The sequence below is a fragment of the Ammospiza caudacuta genome, chromosome 17 (assembly GCF_027887145.1).
Source record: "Ammospiza caudacuta isolate bAmmCau1 chromosome 17, bAmmCau1.pri, whole genome shotgun sequence".
NCBI lineage: Eukaryota > Metazoa > Chordata > Aves > Passeriformes > Passerellidae > Ammospiza > Ammospiza caudacuta.
Window position 1 is genome coordinate 11,799,669 of NC_080609.1, and position 19,732 is coordinate 11,819,400.

Here is a 19,732-nt window from a genome sequence, read left to right on the forward strand (position 1 = left end):
CCAAGCTGGCTGAGCAGGGGACAGATTTGTGATAGATCCAGCCTTCAAACACCCTGCTCTGATAGATGGGTCACATCCCCTGGTAGACAGGATGGTGTCCTGGACTCCAGGGAGCACCTCTGCCTGTCAGATGCCTTGGGCACATCATTGCATCTTTCTGCCCTCAGTGATCCTATTGGTGGAATGACAACACTTAATTGCTATTGAAGACTCCTTTTGGGGAGGGAAGCAGTGCTGTGTGATGTTTCCCCATCTCAATCCTGCATTTCTGTCCCCAGGGCTGTGCTAGCACCTCTGTGTGCACAGGAGGCTGTTTCACCCCGGGGAGCAGCTCCACCCCAGGGCTCTCTGAAGGCAGAGAGCACCAAGGGCAGTTTCACACGAGCTGCTAACCAACATCCCCGTTAGTAACACTCCTTTGTTGATAGTTTGGACTGTTTTCAAACAGGCTTTGTCAGCTCCTCCAATATGGGAAAGCGTTGTCTGAAGCCATATAGGATTATAACTGTCCTAGCCTTCCTGTAAATAATGTGTCACTGCAGTGAAGGGAACTGCTCTGCTCCTCATTAGGCAGCATTGCAGAGCTCATTGAAGCCAATTTACCAGAGCAGCAGTGAGGATATCATCTCACCATCTCTATTTCCATTAAACAACTGGATCTAACTCTCTTTTATTTTTAGGCTAACCATGCTGAGCTTTCAAATTGCCTTGATGATAATGTAGCTTTTAACTGATTTGTCGTGGCTGCTTGTTTTGCGCATGAAAGTTGCTACTAGCTGATTAGGAAGAAAAAAAAAATCCACCATCGCTTCTTCTATTGCTCAGGAAATTGCAATCCCCAATCTGCAGCTTGAAAAGCATGTTGCCATGGAAATGATGCTTATGCTGTCGTAAATAAAAGTATTCCAGGGTCACCAGGGTCTGCAGCATAAACAGGGGCACAAACACTGCCTGGAAAAGTGCCAGAGTGCTTTAAACATATAGGAAGATAATTTTAATGGTATTTTGCTTTCACTGTTATCATCAGAAGGACTGATGAAGGTTAACACATAGCTGTGACCTTGGCACAAAAGCGAAGCAGAAAAAGTCTTGGCTCCTGGTATTAATAAGAGTAGAGAAAACTGTATCACAGCTCTCCTGGCCAGCGTTCCCCAGCTCAGTCAGAGCACTGTTCTTTTCCCACTGTATCTCTCATACATTCAGCAGGGAAATTTCATTGTATGTTCAGGGCACTTTGTTGGATTCATGAGCACAGGAAAACCAGTTGATCCTGTGAAATGCTGTGTCATGGACTACCTGCTGATGCAGTGAATATTCCCTGATTCTCTGGCTACATCCCACCTACAGCCCAGGAAAACATGGGAAATTGCTCTTTTCCTTGGAGGGGAGACACTTCTGAACAAGATGCCAGCTGAGGGAAGGAGCCCATGTGCCTTTCACTGCTCCTGAGCGAGGGCAGTGGGAAACAACTCCCTGCAGAGCATGGACACAGCTCTAAAGGAGAAATCCAGAGGCCAGCAACACAGAGGGTTTGGATGTGTTGGCTCTTGTGAGTGTTCATGAGGAAAGCAGGCAGTTACTGTTTCTGGTGGGTTCTTAACTGTTCAATGGATTGCTCAATGGCATTAAATGGGCCATACCCTGAAGCTGCCTTGGGCAGTATCAGATCAAGGATACACGCTTTTCTCTCTGTGTTTTTAATACCCACACAAGCATTTCCAGCACAGGCAGTCACTTTAAATAAAACTACAAGAGATTGCAAATGCCACAGCTTGCTTATTTACTTACTGTCTCTTAGTCTGCCCAAAATGTGGAAATAATGTTTCCAGAGATGCTCGAATTCATGTGCCTGTTGAGAATCCTGGCTTCTGTCCTGGATGATATTGCATATTCAAGGGATGATTCACTCACTCCTGAGAGGGAGGAAGGACTGTACCAGCTGTATCACCTCCCCGTGGCTGACTGACAGCCTGGTGATGTTTCCTCAAGGAAGCCTCATGCCTCCAGGTTAAGCCAGCAATTATGGAACAAACAAAAGAGAAGTGAAATGGAGAGATGAATCACTGAGAGACCAAACAAAAGAGAACTGGAAAGGTGATGCCAAAGCCAGAATCACAAAACAAAAACAAAGTCTTCATTTGTCTCAGCCCAAAATGTCTAGAGTGGATTCTGCATTTCTTTTTTGTGTAAATCAACAATGTTCTTTGCCATCTGCAAAGGGAGGATTTGGGAAGGACCAGCTCAGTTTTTAGGGCTTTCTCACCTCACCCCTGTGAGAGGCTGGTAAAACCTACAATCAGCAGCCCTCGGTTAAAACCAAGAGGACCCAACCCTAACACTCTTGACTGCTCCATAAACTGACTCAAAAGTCCAAGAAGTAGGTTTTCCCCTTTTGTACTCCAGTTTTTAAAAAAGCTTTTATCCCTGTTGGGACAGGAACTGTGTGGGATCTGGGGCTGATACCATGTGCATTACACACCTCAGCATGGATTTATCACAGCAGGGCTGGCCAGGGCTTTGAAGGCAGCTGACAGCTCCCAGCTGGCCAGGAACTCACTCGCGTGGCCTCTGCAGCTTCCTAATGGGAACAGGGTGGTAAACCTGGGCTCAAAGGTTGTCCAGAATGACTAAGAGAGGAAAAATCCCTCCTGCCACTCCTGTGCTAATCAAAGGGGTGTGGAGAAGAAGTTTCAATTCCTCACTGCCAAAGAGGAAAATAAGATAAATATATATGTGTATATATGTAGAAATTACACAGCCAATTCCTGTATTAAGGAAGAAGCCTTCGTGCCATTAAAATCAGTCTTGAAATAATCATGCTGGTGGTGTGGGGAAGCTGAGCCAGATAGCCCAAGCTCCCTTGAAATGTCTTTCAAACACATCTAATCTGTTTACTCCTGGGTTTTACTGCTGGCAGTACCTGGGACTTCGCCTCTGAGATTTCCTACAGTTTGTGATCCCAGCAGGTCAAAGTTCCCAAAGGTGGGGAGAAAAGGCAATCCCTTCCCTGCCTGTAGCAAAGGTATGTGCCTTGGGGCTACTAATTTAGGACCAATGAATCAGGAATAAGTCACATAAAACCCATCCAGCAGTGGTGTTTACAGAGCAGCTCCTCCAAGCAGACAAAGGCGTGTGCCAACAGGGAAAGTGCCCTGTAGTTTGTGTGGCTATTCCAACAGCTTTTGCAGAGATTGAGAACATGTTGCCAGGGAAGCAGGAGCCTGCACAGATAGAGGTGCCCTCCTGCTCTGTACAATGGGAAAATGGAGCTGCCCCTGCACTCCTCGCTTTTTGTTTTCATCTTTGCAGCTTAAAAATAGGCAGAAAAGGCAGTTCTTCCAGAGGCTGATTAATGGCCCTTCTGCACTAACTGCATTTTGCACATATTTAAAAATCTTGAGCTAGATAACTCTTTGACCTAAAATATAATAGGTTCCTTTTTTTTTCCCCCTGATAATGTCCAACATTTGTACATTTTCATACCTTATTTTTGAAGCAAGTCCTTCCTAACGTGAAGAACAAAGTGGCCAGGCTGTGGGTCTGGACGTGTGTGCCCCCCCTGCACCTGTGTGGCTGCTGGCTGCTCTGAGACATCACTAGCCCAGCTCTGGGGCTCACCAACACATCTCAGACCAGTGGGAGAGATGTCCCAGCCTGGCACCAAGAGGCCCAGGAAATGTGCCCAGCACAACTCCCATTCCCATGGGGCTGGAGTGATCAATGCCATGCCCTGCCTGTGAACCATTCCCCAAATTTTCTGTGTGTGTGATGTGAGACCAGGTTATATTAAGCCCATTGCTGAAAGGAGCAGGGACCATGGCTCCCATGGGCACATAGCAACTATGCTACAGAAAGAGTGAAAAATTCAGGGAACAAGTGGCACTGTAATCCATCTTACCTACCCGGAATAGATGTATCCATGTACTGATCTCTATAAACACACCCTTTTCTCCATATGGGTGGGTATATATTTATATGCACCAGCCTCAAAATACCAGTAAGTTTTTATTAGCCCCATTTGCAGATGGGGTGATGATGACAGACAAAGTGCTTTGATCCCTCTAGGCTGCTCCTCCTTGGGAGGGGAGAGCTGGAGCCTTCTCTCCCCAGGAGAGGTAACAGAGGGAGGTGAGTTCTCCCAAACCCCCAAGGAGCTCCTTGGTGTGGAGATCTTGCTCAGCTCTCACTTGGAATCGTGCTGGCAAATAAACATGAAAGTGAAATCAGCATTGTGAGATAGTTATGCAAGAGCGGGCGGATCCCAGGACTCAGCCATTGTTCCAAAAGTTTAATTAACATTATGAAAGCTGATTAAAGGAAAATCTTTAACCTCCAGGGAAATCCCATTTTCCCTCACTTCCCATACTGCTGTAATTTTCACAATGTAAGAAGGAAAGTGTTATTTCAAGGCATGATTCATATCAGCTACAACCTGATCTTTGCCACAGTCATGTCCTGCATCTTAAATAATCACCAGCAGTGACACCAGACGGGGACACTTCTGAGACAGCATTTTTCCCCCTTTATCCCATGACCTGAATTGCCATCATAATTTCTAGACTTTGTGTCATCCTGGCACGACGACAAGCGTTCACCCACGCTCCAGAAGTAAAAGTTGGTTTCACAAGGACAGTGATACCTACCCAGACACAGCATCTCAGATACAAAGTGCGAGTGACATGCCACAGTCCAGCGTGGTAACAGCAGGGGCTGTTTGCTTTGGTCACCACAGCAAATTCCTTTGAAGGCAGGAGTGTGGAGCACCATCCCCAGTGACTCCCACCTAACCTTGAGCCAACTACTTACCCTTGCTGCTCTTTTGGAATTGGGGGCAAAGGCAGTGTTACCTCTCAGGGCACTGCAAACTCATGAATATAACCAGGCACTGGAGATGTTTACGTGGAAATTGCTGTTGTAAATTAATGTTAGTGGAGAGATTTACTTTCAGCTGCAGTGGGTCTGTGAGCAAGCACAGCCCCCTGGTATTCAGCTGTATATGGATGGCACATTGCCTCTCTGCTCCTCCAGGACTATTTTAATTATATGGCATGGCCCATCAGAGTCCTAATCCCAGGATCTAATCCTGGAGGCAACAGACAGCTGCCTGTCTGCCCTGTGTGCTCAGAGAAGTGCCCTTGGGGCTGCAGTGAGGGTGATGCAGATGATGGGACAGCAAGACAAGCACTCACCCCACACACAGAGTAGGCACCAGCCCTGGTCACCCCCTGGCCAGGGCACCACCAGCTCCTTGACCTCTCTGACATGTGAGTGGCACTGGGCAGACTTCAGAGCCCTGGGTCCTCCCTTGGTTAACAAGAATCTGGGTGGATGCTGCATCTACAGACCTCCAAATCTAATTAAGAACGCACACGGCTCCAGTCCTTTCCGAGCATCAGGCTTATATAAATACATACACATATAAATACATGGTACAAATACAGCCTCTGGCAGCAGGAACAGTCTCGTACTCAGATCTTCAACAGCTCTTTCCATCTGTAGATCCTGCAGGTCAAAGACATGGCAGAGCTTCAGGAACCATTCTGAAAAGGGGAAAGATTATTTTTTCCCACTGTTGTCTGCATGTACGTGATGCAAAATCCATTTTAATTATGATACAACAGGGTCATCCTCACTACTCTGACTCTGAAGAACAGGCACCACTTTTGTGCACACAGAGACATTAGTAAAGCAGAAGCTCTATTTGTAGGATGAAATTTCTCCTTCAAAAAGCACTAGAAGTAAATCAAATTCACACCATGAATACCAAATGCATGAAATTCTGACTCAATAAAAGGCAGACAGCTGTATTTTCTGATAAAAATGTGCCTTTATTTTTTTAATATTTCTTTTCATTACCTGGATTCTGTGTTTGTCAGAGCAACAAAAACAAAACATAGTTCTCTTTGATACGCGGCAAATCTGAAAACAATCCTGCAAACAGCACAACACAAAAACTCCCACAAAAAGGGAAAGCTATAAAATTTGAGAGGCGACGAGGCTTTCAGAAGTGCCAGTTTCCCAGTGCAATGGCTGGAAGGGTGGCCTGGCCTGGCGGCAGTTCAATCATTTTGTAACGAAGGACAAATACTTTCAACATCCTGAGAAAGAGGGCGGGGGGACGGGGCCACGACTCCCTTGCTTTCCCTCCTCCTGCTATTCTTTCTCCTCCCTCCCCCCACCCCTTGGATTTTCAATAGCTCTTTAGTGTTTCCATCAAAGGCTTTTACCATTCATCCTCCCTTCTGGTGCCTGCCTTCCACCTGTCTATCCATCACAGCCCTAACCCAGGTCCCTTCCCCCCCCCCCCTTTTGCTATTTTTCACTCGGTGGGATTTGTTTATAAGCTTCTGTATTACCTAAACTGCAGGGGAAGAGGCTGCTGGGAGGAAAGTGAGAAAGCAGGATTAAGGAGGAATAATTCAGCTCCATTGCATTTCCATCTGAACGGTCATAAAATGTGCAAATCCTGTTCCTGGGAATTTCGTGTCAAAGGCCTTCCCTGCCACTGCCCTTCCCGTAGCCCTTCTCTCTTTCCCCCTCATGGAAAAACAAATGTTGGGAAGGATGACTGTGACTCCACAGACCCCAAAAGCCATGACGTGTGTGCCAGCAGGGAGGAGGCTCCTACCAGCACGTGGGCAGGGAGACACTCCAGATGTGGCCAGAAACTACAGACAGTGGGGTGGGAGGCTGCAGGGATTGAATCCAGCAGGACAACAGGAGTGAGCAGGGAAAGGCTGCTCAATATGACAGCTCCCAACACTCCCCAGCTAATTAATGAGCCTGGGTAAAACACAAAAATAACCTCCCAGGCTCGTTGGCTCTCTAAGTAAATCGTACAGAAATATGTGATTCAGACCCCAGCAGCTTGAAGAGTTTCTACTCTCTCATTTTTAGCTCATCGCCATCAAAAGGCACCAAAATAGGCACAGATCACATTTCCAGACCCCAGAGAGCCACCAGCAATCCACCTGTCTGCAAACTGGGAGACAGAAGAAGGGCCACTGCTCTGTACAGGTCAATGGAGATTTGTCACCGATTCAAGCAGAAGTCACTGTGACCCCTGGACTACCTGACCAAACACTCTCAGGCGAGCAAAATTTTAAATTTTAAATTTTTAATGTTAAAAAAGGAGGTGGCCCTTAATCTGTCCCCAACCCTTTTGAGCCCACAAACCTTTTCTTGGTGGAACTTCATGTCATATCTACTGGACCTGGCAACAGCTAGCAGCTATCTTCCACTTACAGACACATCCTGGAGATACTGCAGATCACCCAGCAGGTAGTACATGTCAAAATAAGTTCCTTTGATTGACAGTTATTTATTATTTTTAAATAAAATGAGAATAGATTGAATGGGTTGCTCAGCAGCAGCCCAGTTCTGTTTGGAAACTTCTTGGACAGTTTGACCATACATATGACAACACAAAATAAATTTCACTTGCTTGCAGTAGCAGTTGGCTATAAATTCAGTCCATCGATGATTTATAGCTCTAGCAGCAGTGGGATATATGAAATGAGAAGCCCTTTCATCCTTGAACTGCTCTGCAGTCTGGTAGAGATGATGAAAGCCATTGTTCCTAAGGCCAGAGGAGAGCAGGAGTTCATTCAGCTGTGGTAGGAGGAGGTGTGCAAATAGGGTCCAAAGGTGAGAGGAAGCCCAGAGACAGAGCAGCCCTTGGTTTCGAAGAGCAGCCAGAAAGAAATCCTTAATGATGCTCCAGCTTTGCAGGCTGGAGGGGAGCAGTATTTCCATCAACTAAATCATCTCAACTCTTTGGCTTCCCTGAGGGCACTGCACCACGACAGACTGGGATTGCTCAGCAGAGCCACTCTCAGATGTTTGTGTTCTTCCCACCCACCAGCAGCCCCGACCTGAGCGTGTCTTTGGCACAGCAGGTGGGATCCTTAATCCTGCCCAGGGCCAGCCCCAAGCAAAGATTAGCAGAAGAATCTGTTTTCATTAAAATCCAACCTTCCATCACCATCCTGCCTATGGTTCAGTTTAAAATGCACATGTCCAGCTCTTGTAGCAGCTCTGCTTCTGCAGGGAAAGGGCAGTTCAGCAACCTGCCTCTTCCCTGGCTAATGTCTCTCTTTCTTTTCATCAACAAGTAACTAAGACAGACACTCTGAGGAATGTTAAATGCACCTCTTCCTGGAGAATTTTGCCAGCAGGATCAATGGAATTGGGATTTTGCCTTTATTATGTTTCTTTTGACTGTGGAACTGGTCTGATTTTCCTCCCAGTGAATTTTTTTTTTTTTTAAACCCCACAAAACAACAAAACAGGAGAAGACATACAAATAAACACTAATACGTACAGGAAAAATACAAAACTTAGCACCATGCACTCCCCTCATTATTAGACAAAGGTTGGGAAGGGTTCACAAGTGTAAAACACCCATGTGAATTATGAGATTACTGCTCAGTTTTCTTTCAAGTCGTGGGCTGGAAACAGATGGTGGCTGTAGCATTTATGATGGCACAACATGTTACTGCAAGCCTAGCCATCTCTCTCTCTCTCTCTCCTCTCAAAAATGCAGCTGCAAGGAAAGTTGTGGAAAATCACATTAATAGTCTCTTCCACCACACAGTTTTCCAGCCCTTCATCCCTGGCCAGCACATGGACAGAGCCATCTTGTATGCCAGCAAGAATACTCTCCTAATCCCTGTCCTGAATAGTTACCACTGACTGGCTTATTTAACAGCTAGTTAAAATGTGAGGTTTGTTAGCATTGTAAAAAAGCCTCCAGAAAGCAGGTTCTTAAGGTCAGGGCAGATGCCATGTGATCCCAAGGGCTCCCTAAGGGAAACACTCAGAAAGAAGCCATCAGAGAGTCTTTTAGCTGTTTATTATTTAAACATTCAGTTCAGACCAAGCAGGTTGATTTATAAAGAAGCAGAAAGACAGATAAAACAATTGCTAAAGCATCTTTGTAACTCAGGAGTCCAAATCTCACTTCCAAGCAAGAGTAGAAACTTTTACAAGGGCAAAGGCCTCTGGATTTTCAGTCAGAGAGCCTTCCAGTGACCATAGGCTAAGAAGGATCTGGGGCCCTGAAGATACAAAGAGCAACTAAACCCATATTTAAATGTCTTGCCTGAAGACAAGAAAAAAATGTCCATGTACTTCAGTCCTGATGGAAATGCCTTGCTGCCTAAAATATGTTCATACTTGGGCTTAAACACTTGAGCTGAGCCTGGGGCACAAACCCTCCACTCTCAAGGCACCACAGAGGACTCTGCTGACACCAGAGAACTCTTCAAACAGTACAAAACTGTTAACCTGTGACTTCTGTGTGCTTTACAAATGTGAAGCAATCCTGTATCACATCTTTTCTGAGAGCATTAACTCTCTGGGATTCCAAAATTGGGATTTTAGAATTACTTCTTCACTTGAGTTAATTAAGACTCTGTCAAGTAATCATTTTTCCAGACAAGTGTCACTGGTGTATTGGAGTATCCATGCTGCTATTTTCACTTTTCTGGCCTCACTACCTGGTTGGGAACATCAGCACCAACTTCATGTGTTCATCCTTAGCCACTCCAGCGTGTTCCTGCCAAGCTTCCTGCACCCAGCTGCACACAGGGCAGCATTTCTGTCCTCTGGGGTGTAGAACAGGGCAACTGAAAGCAAGATAGACTTTTACCATTTCCTTTATCACTTTTCACAGCTAGACCAGGAAGTTGCCACAGAAATTCAATAGTGTACACACTTGAAACTCCAAATAGCCTTTTGCCAGAGATAGACTCTCTCCAGGTGATATGACCATACATATCCACTGCATATCTGTCATAACTGCAAAAGCCCTCAGACCTTTTCTCTAAGATAGAGAAGGTGCCATTTCATTTTTCTTTTGGAAACCTCCTCCTGCAGAATTCATTAGTATCCTATGCAACAATGTACTTCCTGTAAGTACTGAAATATAAAGTGTATTAGAAGTTTCCACTTCTGTTTTTATCTTTTCCTGATCTAGCCTGAAAATTCTTTTGAAGTTTCTCAAAGTGTTCTTCATATATGCTTGTTTTAGGAAATACCAGATCACTATTGGCAAACTTCTCCTTAATTAAGTGAGATAAAGGAATCAAGATTATATGATCTGCTTAATTCCCCACTTTTTTTAGGTCCCATTTTAGGATTTTCTTTTTCCCACTTGCCTTTGAAAAGAAACATTCTGAAGAAACTAAGGAAGGGGAAGGCCCAGAGAGGGCAAGCTTAGCTCTGGGCTCTCCAGTATACCTGAGCTTACTGGTAGAAAACCACGGAATAAAGCTCTCCCTCATTACTATGGAATGGTTTATTGAAAGGTTTCAGACCCTTCTGAAACTCACATCTCTCTGGACAATGCTTAAGACGAAAAGACTAAACTGCACTGTGTTAGCACAGTGTGCTCCTTCAGGCCTCAGCTCAGCAAGCTAACTCAGATCATGCCTAACTTTAAGCACAAGTAACTTCAAAGAAACATTTCACAGGCCTCAAGTTCAGCTCTGCACTGTCTCCCTTGATGAATCACAACTTAGGGTATGCAGGGAGCTAATGGGAAACATTTGCACTCCCTAACCCCAGCTGCAAGGTCCCAAAACCCTTTAGCTAAGCAGGCATGGCCCAACCACTCTGGATGAGCCAGAGGCTCATCACAACAAATGGGTACAAGCTAGTCAAGCTCTTCTGAAGCACTTCTACAAGAAACATATCCCAGAGCAACTAAACTTTGATTTAAAGGCAGTATTTGGGGCAATCAGTGAAGTACAGCAGCTGAGCATCAACCTGTCCGACTCCTGTGCGGCCTGTTGGAGAAACCACTCTGTGGGATAAATGTTTCTGTCACTTTTGCTGTGGAAACCCCTTGCAGTCAAGGGGAATTCAGATCTTGAGCAGGTTTCTGATGAGCTTCTTGGCTCCAAGGAGACCTCTGAGCAGAATGCTTTACAGTGGGTGAGTTTGGGCCAAGAAATGTCTGAGGGGTGAGCCCTCAGGCCTCACCCACACTGGAAGTGCTGGAGCATCTCTTCTCCCTCTCTCCCTCCTCCTCTGGCCCCACACAGACTCCACCAGCAGCTGAGCAGGGCCCAGAGGTGAAATCTGGCCTTTTGAAACTTCCCTGGTTTTCAGATTAAACCAGCACCACCTTTACACAGAAAATGCATGTAAAGCCAAAGTGCTAAGCAAAGGTGAAGCATGGCTGAAGTGAAGGGGCTCCGCATCTGAAATGTCTGAAAACCAAGGTTTGAGTGCTGTTGCCTGCACATGGAAGGCAGAAGTCACAATAACATCATTGGGTCAAATTAGTCTCTCTTCAGAACAAAGACAGAGATGTTCTGAAGCCAACAAGTGTTTCATGAAAGTTACGTAAAAATGAATTAAAAGTGGATGCCTAAGTCTCTTAGACTGATGAAAAAATTCCAGCTAGGGATATCCAGCAAGTCTGGAGGGGTCCTTCATACTTCATTGAGGTCTAAAAGTTTGAGTTCATCCCCAAAGGGAGCTAAGGCCACACAGCACTTTACCCACGGGCCCTCTGTGAACAGAGTCTTTCTTGTGGTCAGAGGGGCTATCTTGAATTTATGTCTTACTTCTCCCCTTGTAAGCAAACAAAACAATTTCTATGAGTAATTCTACCCACTAATTGCCAAGGAAAAGTCTGGTAAGAAATGCTCTGCATTTTTGACAGGTCAGAGGCTTCCCTAAACAAAGTTGCTGTTTTATGTTTTCTATCAGCACATGTTCACATCCGGGGTCCTCGCTGAATTCCAGCGTGGATGAGTCTCTGTGGGAAATTGCTTTTCCCTATTTTCTTTTTCTAACTGCTCCAGGAAATGAGTCTATTTTTACAACAACACTAAACAGCAAAATATGAAACCATTATCTGCTTCATGGCAAGAGTTTCGGGTCAGTTCTCAGGTAAGTGTCACCTCCAGAGAAGTCAATGGAGTTGTATCTGCTCCTGCAAGGCAGAGACCTGACCAATTATGTAATTGGTTGATCAGTTACCAGAGCACAGAGCTACCACAGGCCTAAGGAGTGTCTTGTTTTCATGCGTCTCAAAGTTCATCCAAGCCCTGATGCATTGATAAGTGAAGTATTCTAGTATTATGGTCTGTAAAGATGATAATTAACTGCTGAAAGATTTAAGCATGAGCCTTCTCTGCGAACACATACTTTGTCACTGAATGATCCTTATAAGTAGTAACTCTTCTGGATCCTTTTTTCACCTGCCAAATAAACCAGGGTGGGATTTTCAGAAGTGTTTAAAATGCTTTTCTCCTACTTATTTGTGATTGCTTTCAAGAATTAAGATGTTTTCAAAATCCCTGGGGATTTCAAGCCCTGTAGGCTCGACTGCATCTCTGTGTACTTCTGCTTTTTGCACACTTGATTTAACAGCTACTTTGAATTCAAAGCTGGACAGTAAACCCAGTTTCCTTCATTACCAAGATCAAAGATAGTACATAGAGGCCCAAACACCAAGTCTGATCTGAAGATGAGTGTGTAACACTTGTCACAAACTTGGCCTCCTTATTTACTGGTTTCAGGGACTACTGCAGCCTTCACATGTGAACTTCTTTTCTGTTGAAGCACTCAAGTGAGCCTTTTTTGTATATTTTATCTAAGAACTTGGGAGACATCTGGCATACACAAGTATCAGTCCAAACAGAAATTCTTGAGCTGCTCAAAACTCAAACCAATTCAGATTTGGTGGCCTGCTAGTAAGTCAAACAAATAAATTATCTGATTCCTCTCTACAGGAAGAAGTAACCCTGGAAAAATGTGAGATTAAATCTTCAAGTGGCAGAAATTCTATCACCAGGATGCTCCCAGAATTTCATCCATTGATGATGAGCTAGACTAAGAGTTAGCACTTTCTTACCTTCAGGCTGGGAAAGAGGTACTCATGACTTTCCACCTAATTGGAAAGCTCACCAAACGTCACTCGAGACCAGCATACAGAAAACAAACTTAGAGACAATATCTAAGGAAAACAGAACCTAACCTATGACTTGTTCTTTGATTTACAACTGTGATTGTGGGCCCCACCTCAGAGTCATATGCTGTGGCAATAGGCAGCAGTTCAACAAGAACCAGTCCTAACTTTTCACATGTTGCAGTGATTCTGAGCTACTTCAGCACATACTTTAGCCTGATGCAGCAAGTAATTAGAATGACTAAAAGGACAGGTGGCATGCCACAACTGAAAAAAAAGAGTGATCGAGCCTTTGGTCTTGTTTATTCTACCTTTCTAATTCTTTTTTTTTGAAACCAAGTTGCCAGATTTCACATGAAATTTGCTCTCAAAAATTTCTCAAAATTTGTCTGTTATCAGCACAACTTGTGAGTTTTCAAACTATATCCTGAGGTACCCAAACAGATCATCTGAAATGGGCTCACTGGCATTAGCAACTGCAGTCCTGAATCCACCCATGCTAAGAAAATATTTTCCCCAAAAATAACAAGTATGTAATTCAAAATGGCAACCTCCATGGGAGCAGGAGTGGCACATCCCAGCTGTTTTCCTAGTTGTATATACAAGTTTTGTTACTTCATCTTTGAGGTTGCTTACGAAATACTTCAACGCTCTGAGAGCACAAAGACCCCCAGCCCACAACTGGGATCCTGTGTCAGGAAGGCACACACTAATTAAAAAATAAAGCATCAACTCTGCTCCATTTGCCGGAGGTCAATGAGATGTTTGTCCAAACCTAGGAGCATGCTCAGGCACCAGTTTGAACATGAGCAAACACAGGCATCTCTTTAAGTGTTTTTCCATGTTAGGGCCTGGGAAAAAAATTCAGATTGAGCCCATGATAAAAACAGTTCCCCATGGAAAAGTTACCCACACCATAAAAGGAAGGAATGACACTGAACTGAAAGAGAATGAAAATTGTCTACTGAATTTTTGTAAATTCCCATAAAATCTAAGTCTTGTTCTATGTGCATAATTTTGACTGTAAGTCATGAAAGGCTGACTCCTAAGAGAAGCAGGAAATGACTGGCTCATGATAGGATAAAAGGCTGCATAATTGCATGGGCAGAAAGATGGATTTTCATCAATCATTACATTCTCTGACAATATGGCAGTGGCTTTTGATCACGTATCCAATGCACAGTAATTAGGCAAAATGACTTACCCTCAATCTTTTCAGTATTTAGCTCTAAGGGTGCAAGGATTCATTCTTGGAAAGGGAAGATGGTCGTGTGATTTAGGGCACTGGATGAGCACTCAGATCTGAGTCCTCTCCCTGGTTCTGCCACAGCCTTGCTGTATGACCTTGCACAGGCTTTTCTCCATGCCTCGGCCTCGCCTAAAATGGGATAACAATAGTTCTTTATTTCAGAGGACATAGGGATACAAACCAGCTCAAGGCTGTGCCACAGAGATGCTACAGCAAAGAGCAGCACAGAAAAGCTCAGACACGGAATAATGCCTTGCTAATAAAATGTGGGAACACAGACAGTAATTAAATTGAGTAATAAACACAAAACATAGGTTCATTTTTGAGGAATGCAACACTGATAGGCTTTGTACCTGGAATTAAAGGAAATTTAAATGGGATTCGTATGAGCTGACCTGACTCTGAGATCTGCTAGCAGCACAAACTGTGTATTAGAAACACCAAGGAAATAACTTCATTCAAAACCTCTACATGATGCCTGTTTTAGAGCAACCATGATTTCCAGCCCAAGTGAGGGTCAGATAACTACCCAGAACATTTTCAAAGCCATGAGAGGGGCCTACAAACATGATTTCCTTCGCTTTACAGTAAAATATGAGCATGCAAATCTGAGGTAGTTTTGAAACTTCAAAATAAAGTCTGAAACATTCAAATTAAAACATAAACGGGGCCGCTGATCCCAGTCAAAGTGTCAGATGTCTGGAACAGCCTCAATGCCAATATTCCAGCATCACACTGCTGCTGGAATTGGACAGCGCTTTAGCAAAGAGTCTTCAGTAGTATTTTTTCCAAATGCAAAGATGAATCTTTTTCTCTAAAGCATTTGCCTTTCATGTCAGGGGTCAGTTATGGGCCTGTGGGTCTGGGAGAGAGGATCTCAGGGCACATGCCCAGATAAACCAACTGATTTGGAGTCTACCAGATCAAAGGCTGGTATGTCAGGCAGGAGGAGAGAAAACAGACATGAGACACATCTTAGGAAGGGAAAATCATTTCCCTTCCTCAGACAGAAACAAGAGGGATGGAAAAGTCAGAGAATGGCTGGAAAACAGCCCACAGAAAGGCAATATGGACCTAAGGAGGACAGGCAAGTGGAATGTTGAAGCCCATTGGAAGATGCTGTTTCAAGTAAGAGCAAAAAGCCTAAAGCCAAAGTGCTGGAGCTACCTCGGAACCTGGGAGAGCAGCAACTGCCTGCAGTCACCATGCACTGCTTAACAAAGCAGATGCCAGGCAGGACAGAGGACAGGAGAAAAGGAAAGCAAACTGGCACACAGTCCCTGGTTTCACTCAACAAAATCAACTGAAGGACAGGTCTGGAAAGATGAAGCACTGAATTAAATGTAATGAACTGACTAAAGAATCAGTGACCATTCACCATATTGTAATGCTGAGATTGGGCTTGGACAGTCCTCTCTGAATGTCCTTTCTGATCTGGCAAGACCTCAGAAAAAGACATAATCAGACCAAGAAGTTTGGATCCCTGGACAGAGGAAATGAGTGCAGAACGTAAAACAGAAAAACATTTCATCCCCAAACTGCTGCCTACAATGTGGAAGGACAAAACCAACAAGGTGTTAAAGCATTGCACGGAAGTGCAACTTTTGACAACCACCACCCTTGGCTCCATTAAGCCCCCTACTCACCCCCCACCCCACAAATCACAGAGCTGTCCATCAGATATCTTGTGGCTCCAACTGCTCACACCTTTCCCTGCAACACTCCAAATGTAGCACATGAGAAGTCCAGAGGGAGTCCACCTCTAGCAGACAGCAGAAGAAGATATGACACGGCATTCACGAATGCACAGAGAACTGTTTAATTTACAGCCACAATGGTGAAACAAACCATTTCAGAGCTTGGACATTCAAAGTTAAGTCTGACACTCATTCTTATATTCACTTATTGTGCTTAAGTATTAGAGAACACAGGATTACATTAACCATACACAACAATCTGAGATCCCTGCGGGACCGAGGAGCGGAAGGGATGAGCAAGAATGAGGGACCAGCCCCTCAAGTGGTGTAAGCTGGTACAGCTCCATTGCAGGCAAGGGAGCCACGGTGATTTACACCAGCTGAGGATATGGCCCTTGAAATGTCCAACTTAACTTTGAATTAACGACTCCCGTGTCACAACCTTTAGTGTCACTGTTCCTTCTGGTTGTATCTGCCATTTGGAAGGAGGACTAATCCCACAACCCGCCACAGCCCCCAGGCTGGTGGGTGAGAGCTCAGCTGGACTACAGGAAGTGATGCTCGTGTCGTGACACTACTCCTCACAAGTTAACAGCCATGGACTGCATCCTCATCTGATGTAAATTAGCTTGGGGCCATCTGAAGTCAGAAACATTTGCCAATTTATAGTAGCTGAGAACATAGCCCTGAGAATTTTGTGTTTTCTGCTGCATGCTGTATGAACACTGTGCTTGACAACAAAGACTCATGTGCGTTTCATTCCTCGTAACAAAATTAACTCAAGACTACAAGTCTCAAACAAACGGCTATTGGAAAAGTCCCCATTCAGTCTTCACTCTCTCCTGGTGTGCTGAATTTGGCATAACACGTTTATTTGCTGGCACCAACAAAACCTCTTGGTTTGCTTTGTTTTCAAGGCTTTGCTACAAGGCCAGACTCCCTCGTGATGTAAATCAGAGCTCCAGGATACCCAGGGGAGTCACTCCCAAAGAGCTGGCCCACAAACCCAAACACAACCTTCTCATGCAAGTCTAACCACAGGACTCTTTCCAAGAGTTGTTTTGCAAACTATTCCACTTAAGTGACTTTGACATCCTTTCACACCTGCACAGTGTCTGAGTGGGTCACATAATGCTTTTCATCTACATGATTTTAATGGATATATGTTTGGCTTTTTTTCTTTCATTAGATATCTTTTAGACAAAAAAAAAAAAAATAAGGAACGGAGCAACATTATTGGCATCCCACTGAAACATAAATATATAAATTACATTTTATACACTTTTTTAAACGCAGACACATACATTCATGTGCATAACATCGTGAACAGTACACTTAGTGGAAAACAAGCACAGACAATCTTAGTTAAATGTATTTCCAGTTTTGGTGCTCAACAAATACACTGGGAAAATGATCACAAAATAGAACGGTGACTAACTCTATCTCTGCATTAGCATCTGAAGCCAATAATGCCTGTTAGCTAACATTGCTTTGTTTGGTTGAATTTGGACATAGCTACAGGAACAGGAGGGGAATGTTTGAACTATATTTAGAGAAATGGAAAGGTTAAAAATCTCTCTCTTTTGTTGTTTGAAGGTTCTGCAGTTCATTCACATTTGAATATATTTTTATTTGAGTGGAAACACTGTCTTCAAGACAAACTTTTTTGTTGTTCCAAACTAAGAAAACTCTTTCATCTCTTTGTAGATGTTTCACAAATAAAAGAATCCAGTAGTTCATTTTACATATCCAATGTAATAATCCAAATAAAACAAAGGGTACATAATCCAAACTACTGGGGTGGGGCAGTGATTTTGGCCAAGTGAGTAGCCATGTCATATCTGGCACAGCCCTAAATTTCCAAAGCAGTACAGAAGGATTTATCCATGTGGCTCCCACTGCAATCTGTGGGGAACTGAACATTTAATCCTTTGGCACTTTGAAAATAAAGGAGCTGGTGCCAGAGTATTTTATCTGCCCTGCTATAGTTAAAATAGGTTTTGATGTTATTTGGGCTATTCTACTACAAAAATATGACCACAAAATGCTTTTTTTTCTTTTTTTCTTCTTTTTTTTTTTTTTTTTTTGGTTCAAGAAAACATAGCAGGCTTTCTCAGGTATATAAAACTGTTAATTTTTAGATAAAAATACAAACTTCACCTTTACAAAAACACATATTTCTGTTGAATACACATAAAGCATAACATTTTACCAAAAATAAAGAATTTTAAGTTTTGTTCAAATATTTGCAGCAAGGTAGTTCCCATGCCACCATGACATTATACAATGCAGATACAAGAATTTGTACATTTCACACAGCTCCAACATGTGAAATAAAAGTATCTGTATACTGATAAGAATGACAATTGCTAACACAATATCACTAGTAGGCAACTGGCATGTCTTAAAGAAAAAAAAAGGATTTTTGCATGGATATCCTATGATTTGTTTACGCACATCTCTCTTTTTTTTCTCTTTTTATTTTTTTTCTTTTATGTAATGCTTTAAATTACGGGGGAGGTTGGGGAACATAAACCAAGAAACGTCTAGAAAATTATGCATAGGTATACCATTTTTATTTTAATACATCTCATTAGTTTGCATCCCACTAGGAGAAATACCATAATGTTTTGTGTTCTGCTTATTGTTATACCAGTCTTTTATATGTGTTATTGGCAAATGTAGTCCAAGAGATAATAAAAAGCTAGGCAAAGAGTAAAAAGAAAACTTAATAATCACTTTATGGTGTAAAAAAAAAATCCACTTAAGGCTCCCCAGAAGGTTTTTTTGTATAGACTTTTAAAACACCACCAAGCAAGGATGTATTGTTCTATAGTGTTTGCGTGGCATTTGATCATTTCATACATTCCTGCTTTTTTTGTGCCTGAAGTCCACCAGTGTCCATCCATCTTCATCAAGAACGCAGGCACATTTCTTGACGTAAAGCACCGTTGACTGCTCTGACAGAAATCCACTATTCACTTAGATTTGTGTCATGTTTTTTAGTTCTTTTGGTATCCTCCATTCATTCAACTGTCTTTTTTTCTTTTCTGTTTTTCTTTCTTTCACTTTTTTTTCTTTTTTGGACAGGGAAGCTTCCTATTGTTTCACAGAGTGCTACAATACTTGCTTTGATGTCACATTAAACAAATGTACATTGTCTCTTTGTTCTCATTAAGTGTTCTTTTGAGCCAGTTTTTTTCACACAGGAGAACAAATAAAGTATACAGTCAATAAGCACCATACATAGTAGGTTCAGGAATGTAACAAACCATGTACATCCATGTCCCAGAGAGAAGTTTTTTTTCTAGCTTATTTTCACCTTACATCTGCAGGAGAGAAAAAAGATACAATAACTCTATGATTAGAATCAAAGGTCCTGTCCTTGAAGTAGATGACTTAAAAAAAAACTGTTCTGCATGAAGCGTCACTAACCTGGGACAAGAAGTTCTAAATGCTGTTTTGATTGAGTTTACATGCTCACTTTTAAAGTTGAATTTTAGAAAATCTTTGCTTCTATCATACTACTCCCAATAAATACCTGTTAATCTGAAACAGGATATCAAGTTTAGCATTCTTTAGAAATTATACATATGTATAAATGAAAATTGCCACTGGGAGTTCATGTGCAAAAACAGGGGCTTGAAATTAAATTCACCATCATCCAGGCGTTAGGCACAGACACTGCAAAATCCAAATCATTCCCACTCCAAATACCAGAATCAATTGCAAGTGCTGCAGTTTACATACTTTCAAGTCATTAAGAAATGGAAATTACATATTTAATTTGGAATGTGTGTCGCCATCATCATACATTGCTAATATGTTGGCCAAAGGATTTCAGTCATTTTTGCATTGAGA

The 19,732-nt window shown here is 43.0% G+C and overlaps 1 protein-coding gene across 6 annotated transcripts in view; it reads right to left on the reverse strand.

Annotated features, from left to right (window-relative positions):
- Positions 1-5,366: 5,366 nt before the first annotated feature.
- The window catches only part of PDGFA (platelet derived growth factor subunit A), a 35,097-nt gene continuing 20,731 nt past the window's right edge, over positions 5,367-19,732 (reverse strand). For 2 of the 6 annotated variants that reach the window (XR_009275436.1, XR_009275437.1), the window contains 2 exons: positions 19,307-19,420; positions 15,970-19,200 (listed from right to left, as the gene is read on the reverse strand). Coding sequence is in view for 3 of the 6 variants with exons in the window: in XM_058815964.1 (XP_058671947.1) it covers positions 14,170-14,303 (134 nt within the window). In the remaining 3 variants the exon portion in view is untranslated. Of the gene's footprint in view, positions 5,503-6,335; positions 8,546-14,129; positions 14,304-15,969; positions 19,201-19,306; positions 19,421-19,732 lie in introns of those variants that run through there. The other 4 variants (XM_058815966.1, XM_058815967.1, XM_058815964.1 and 1 more) reach the window with 3 other exon arrangements.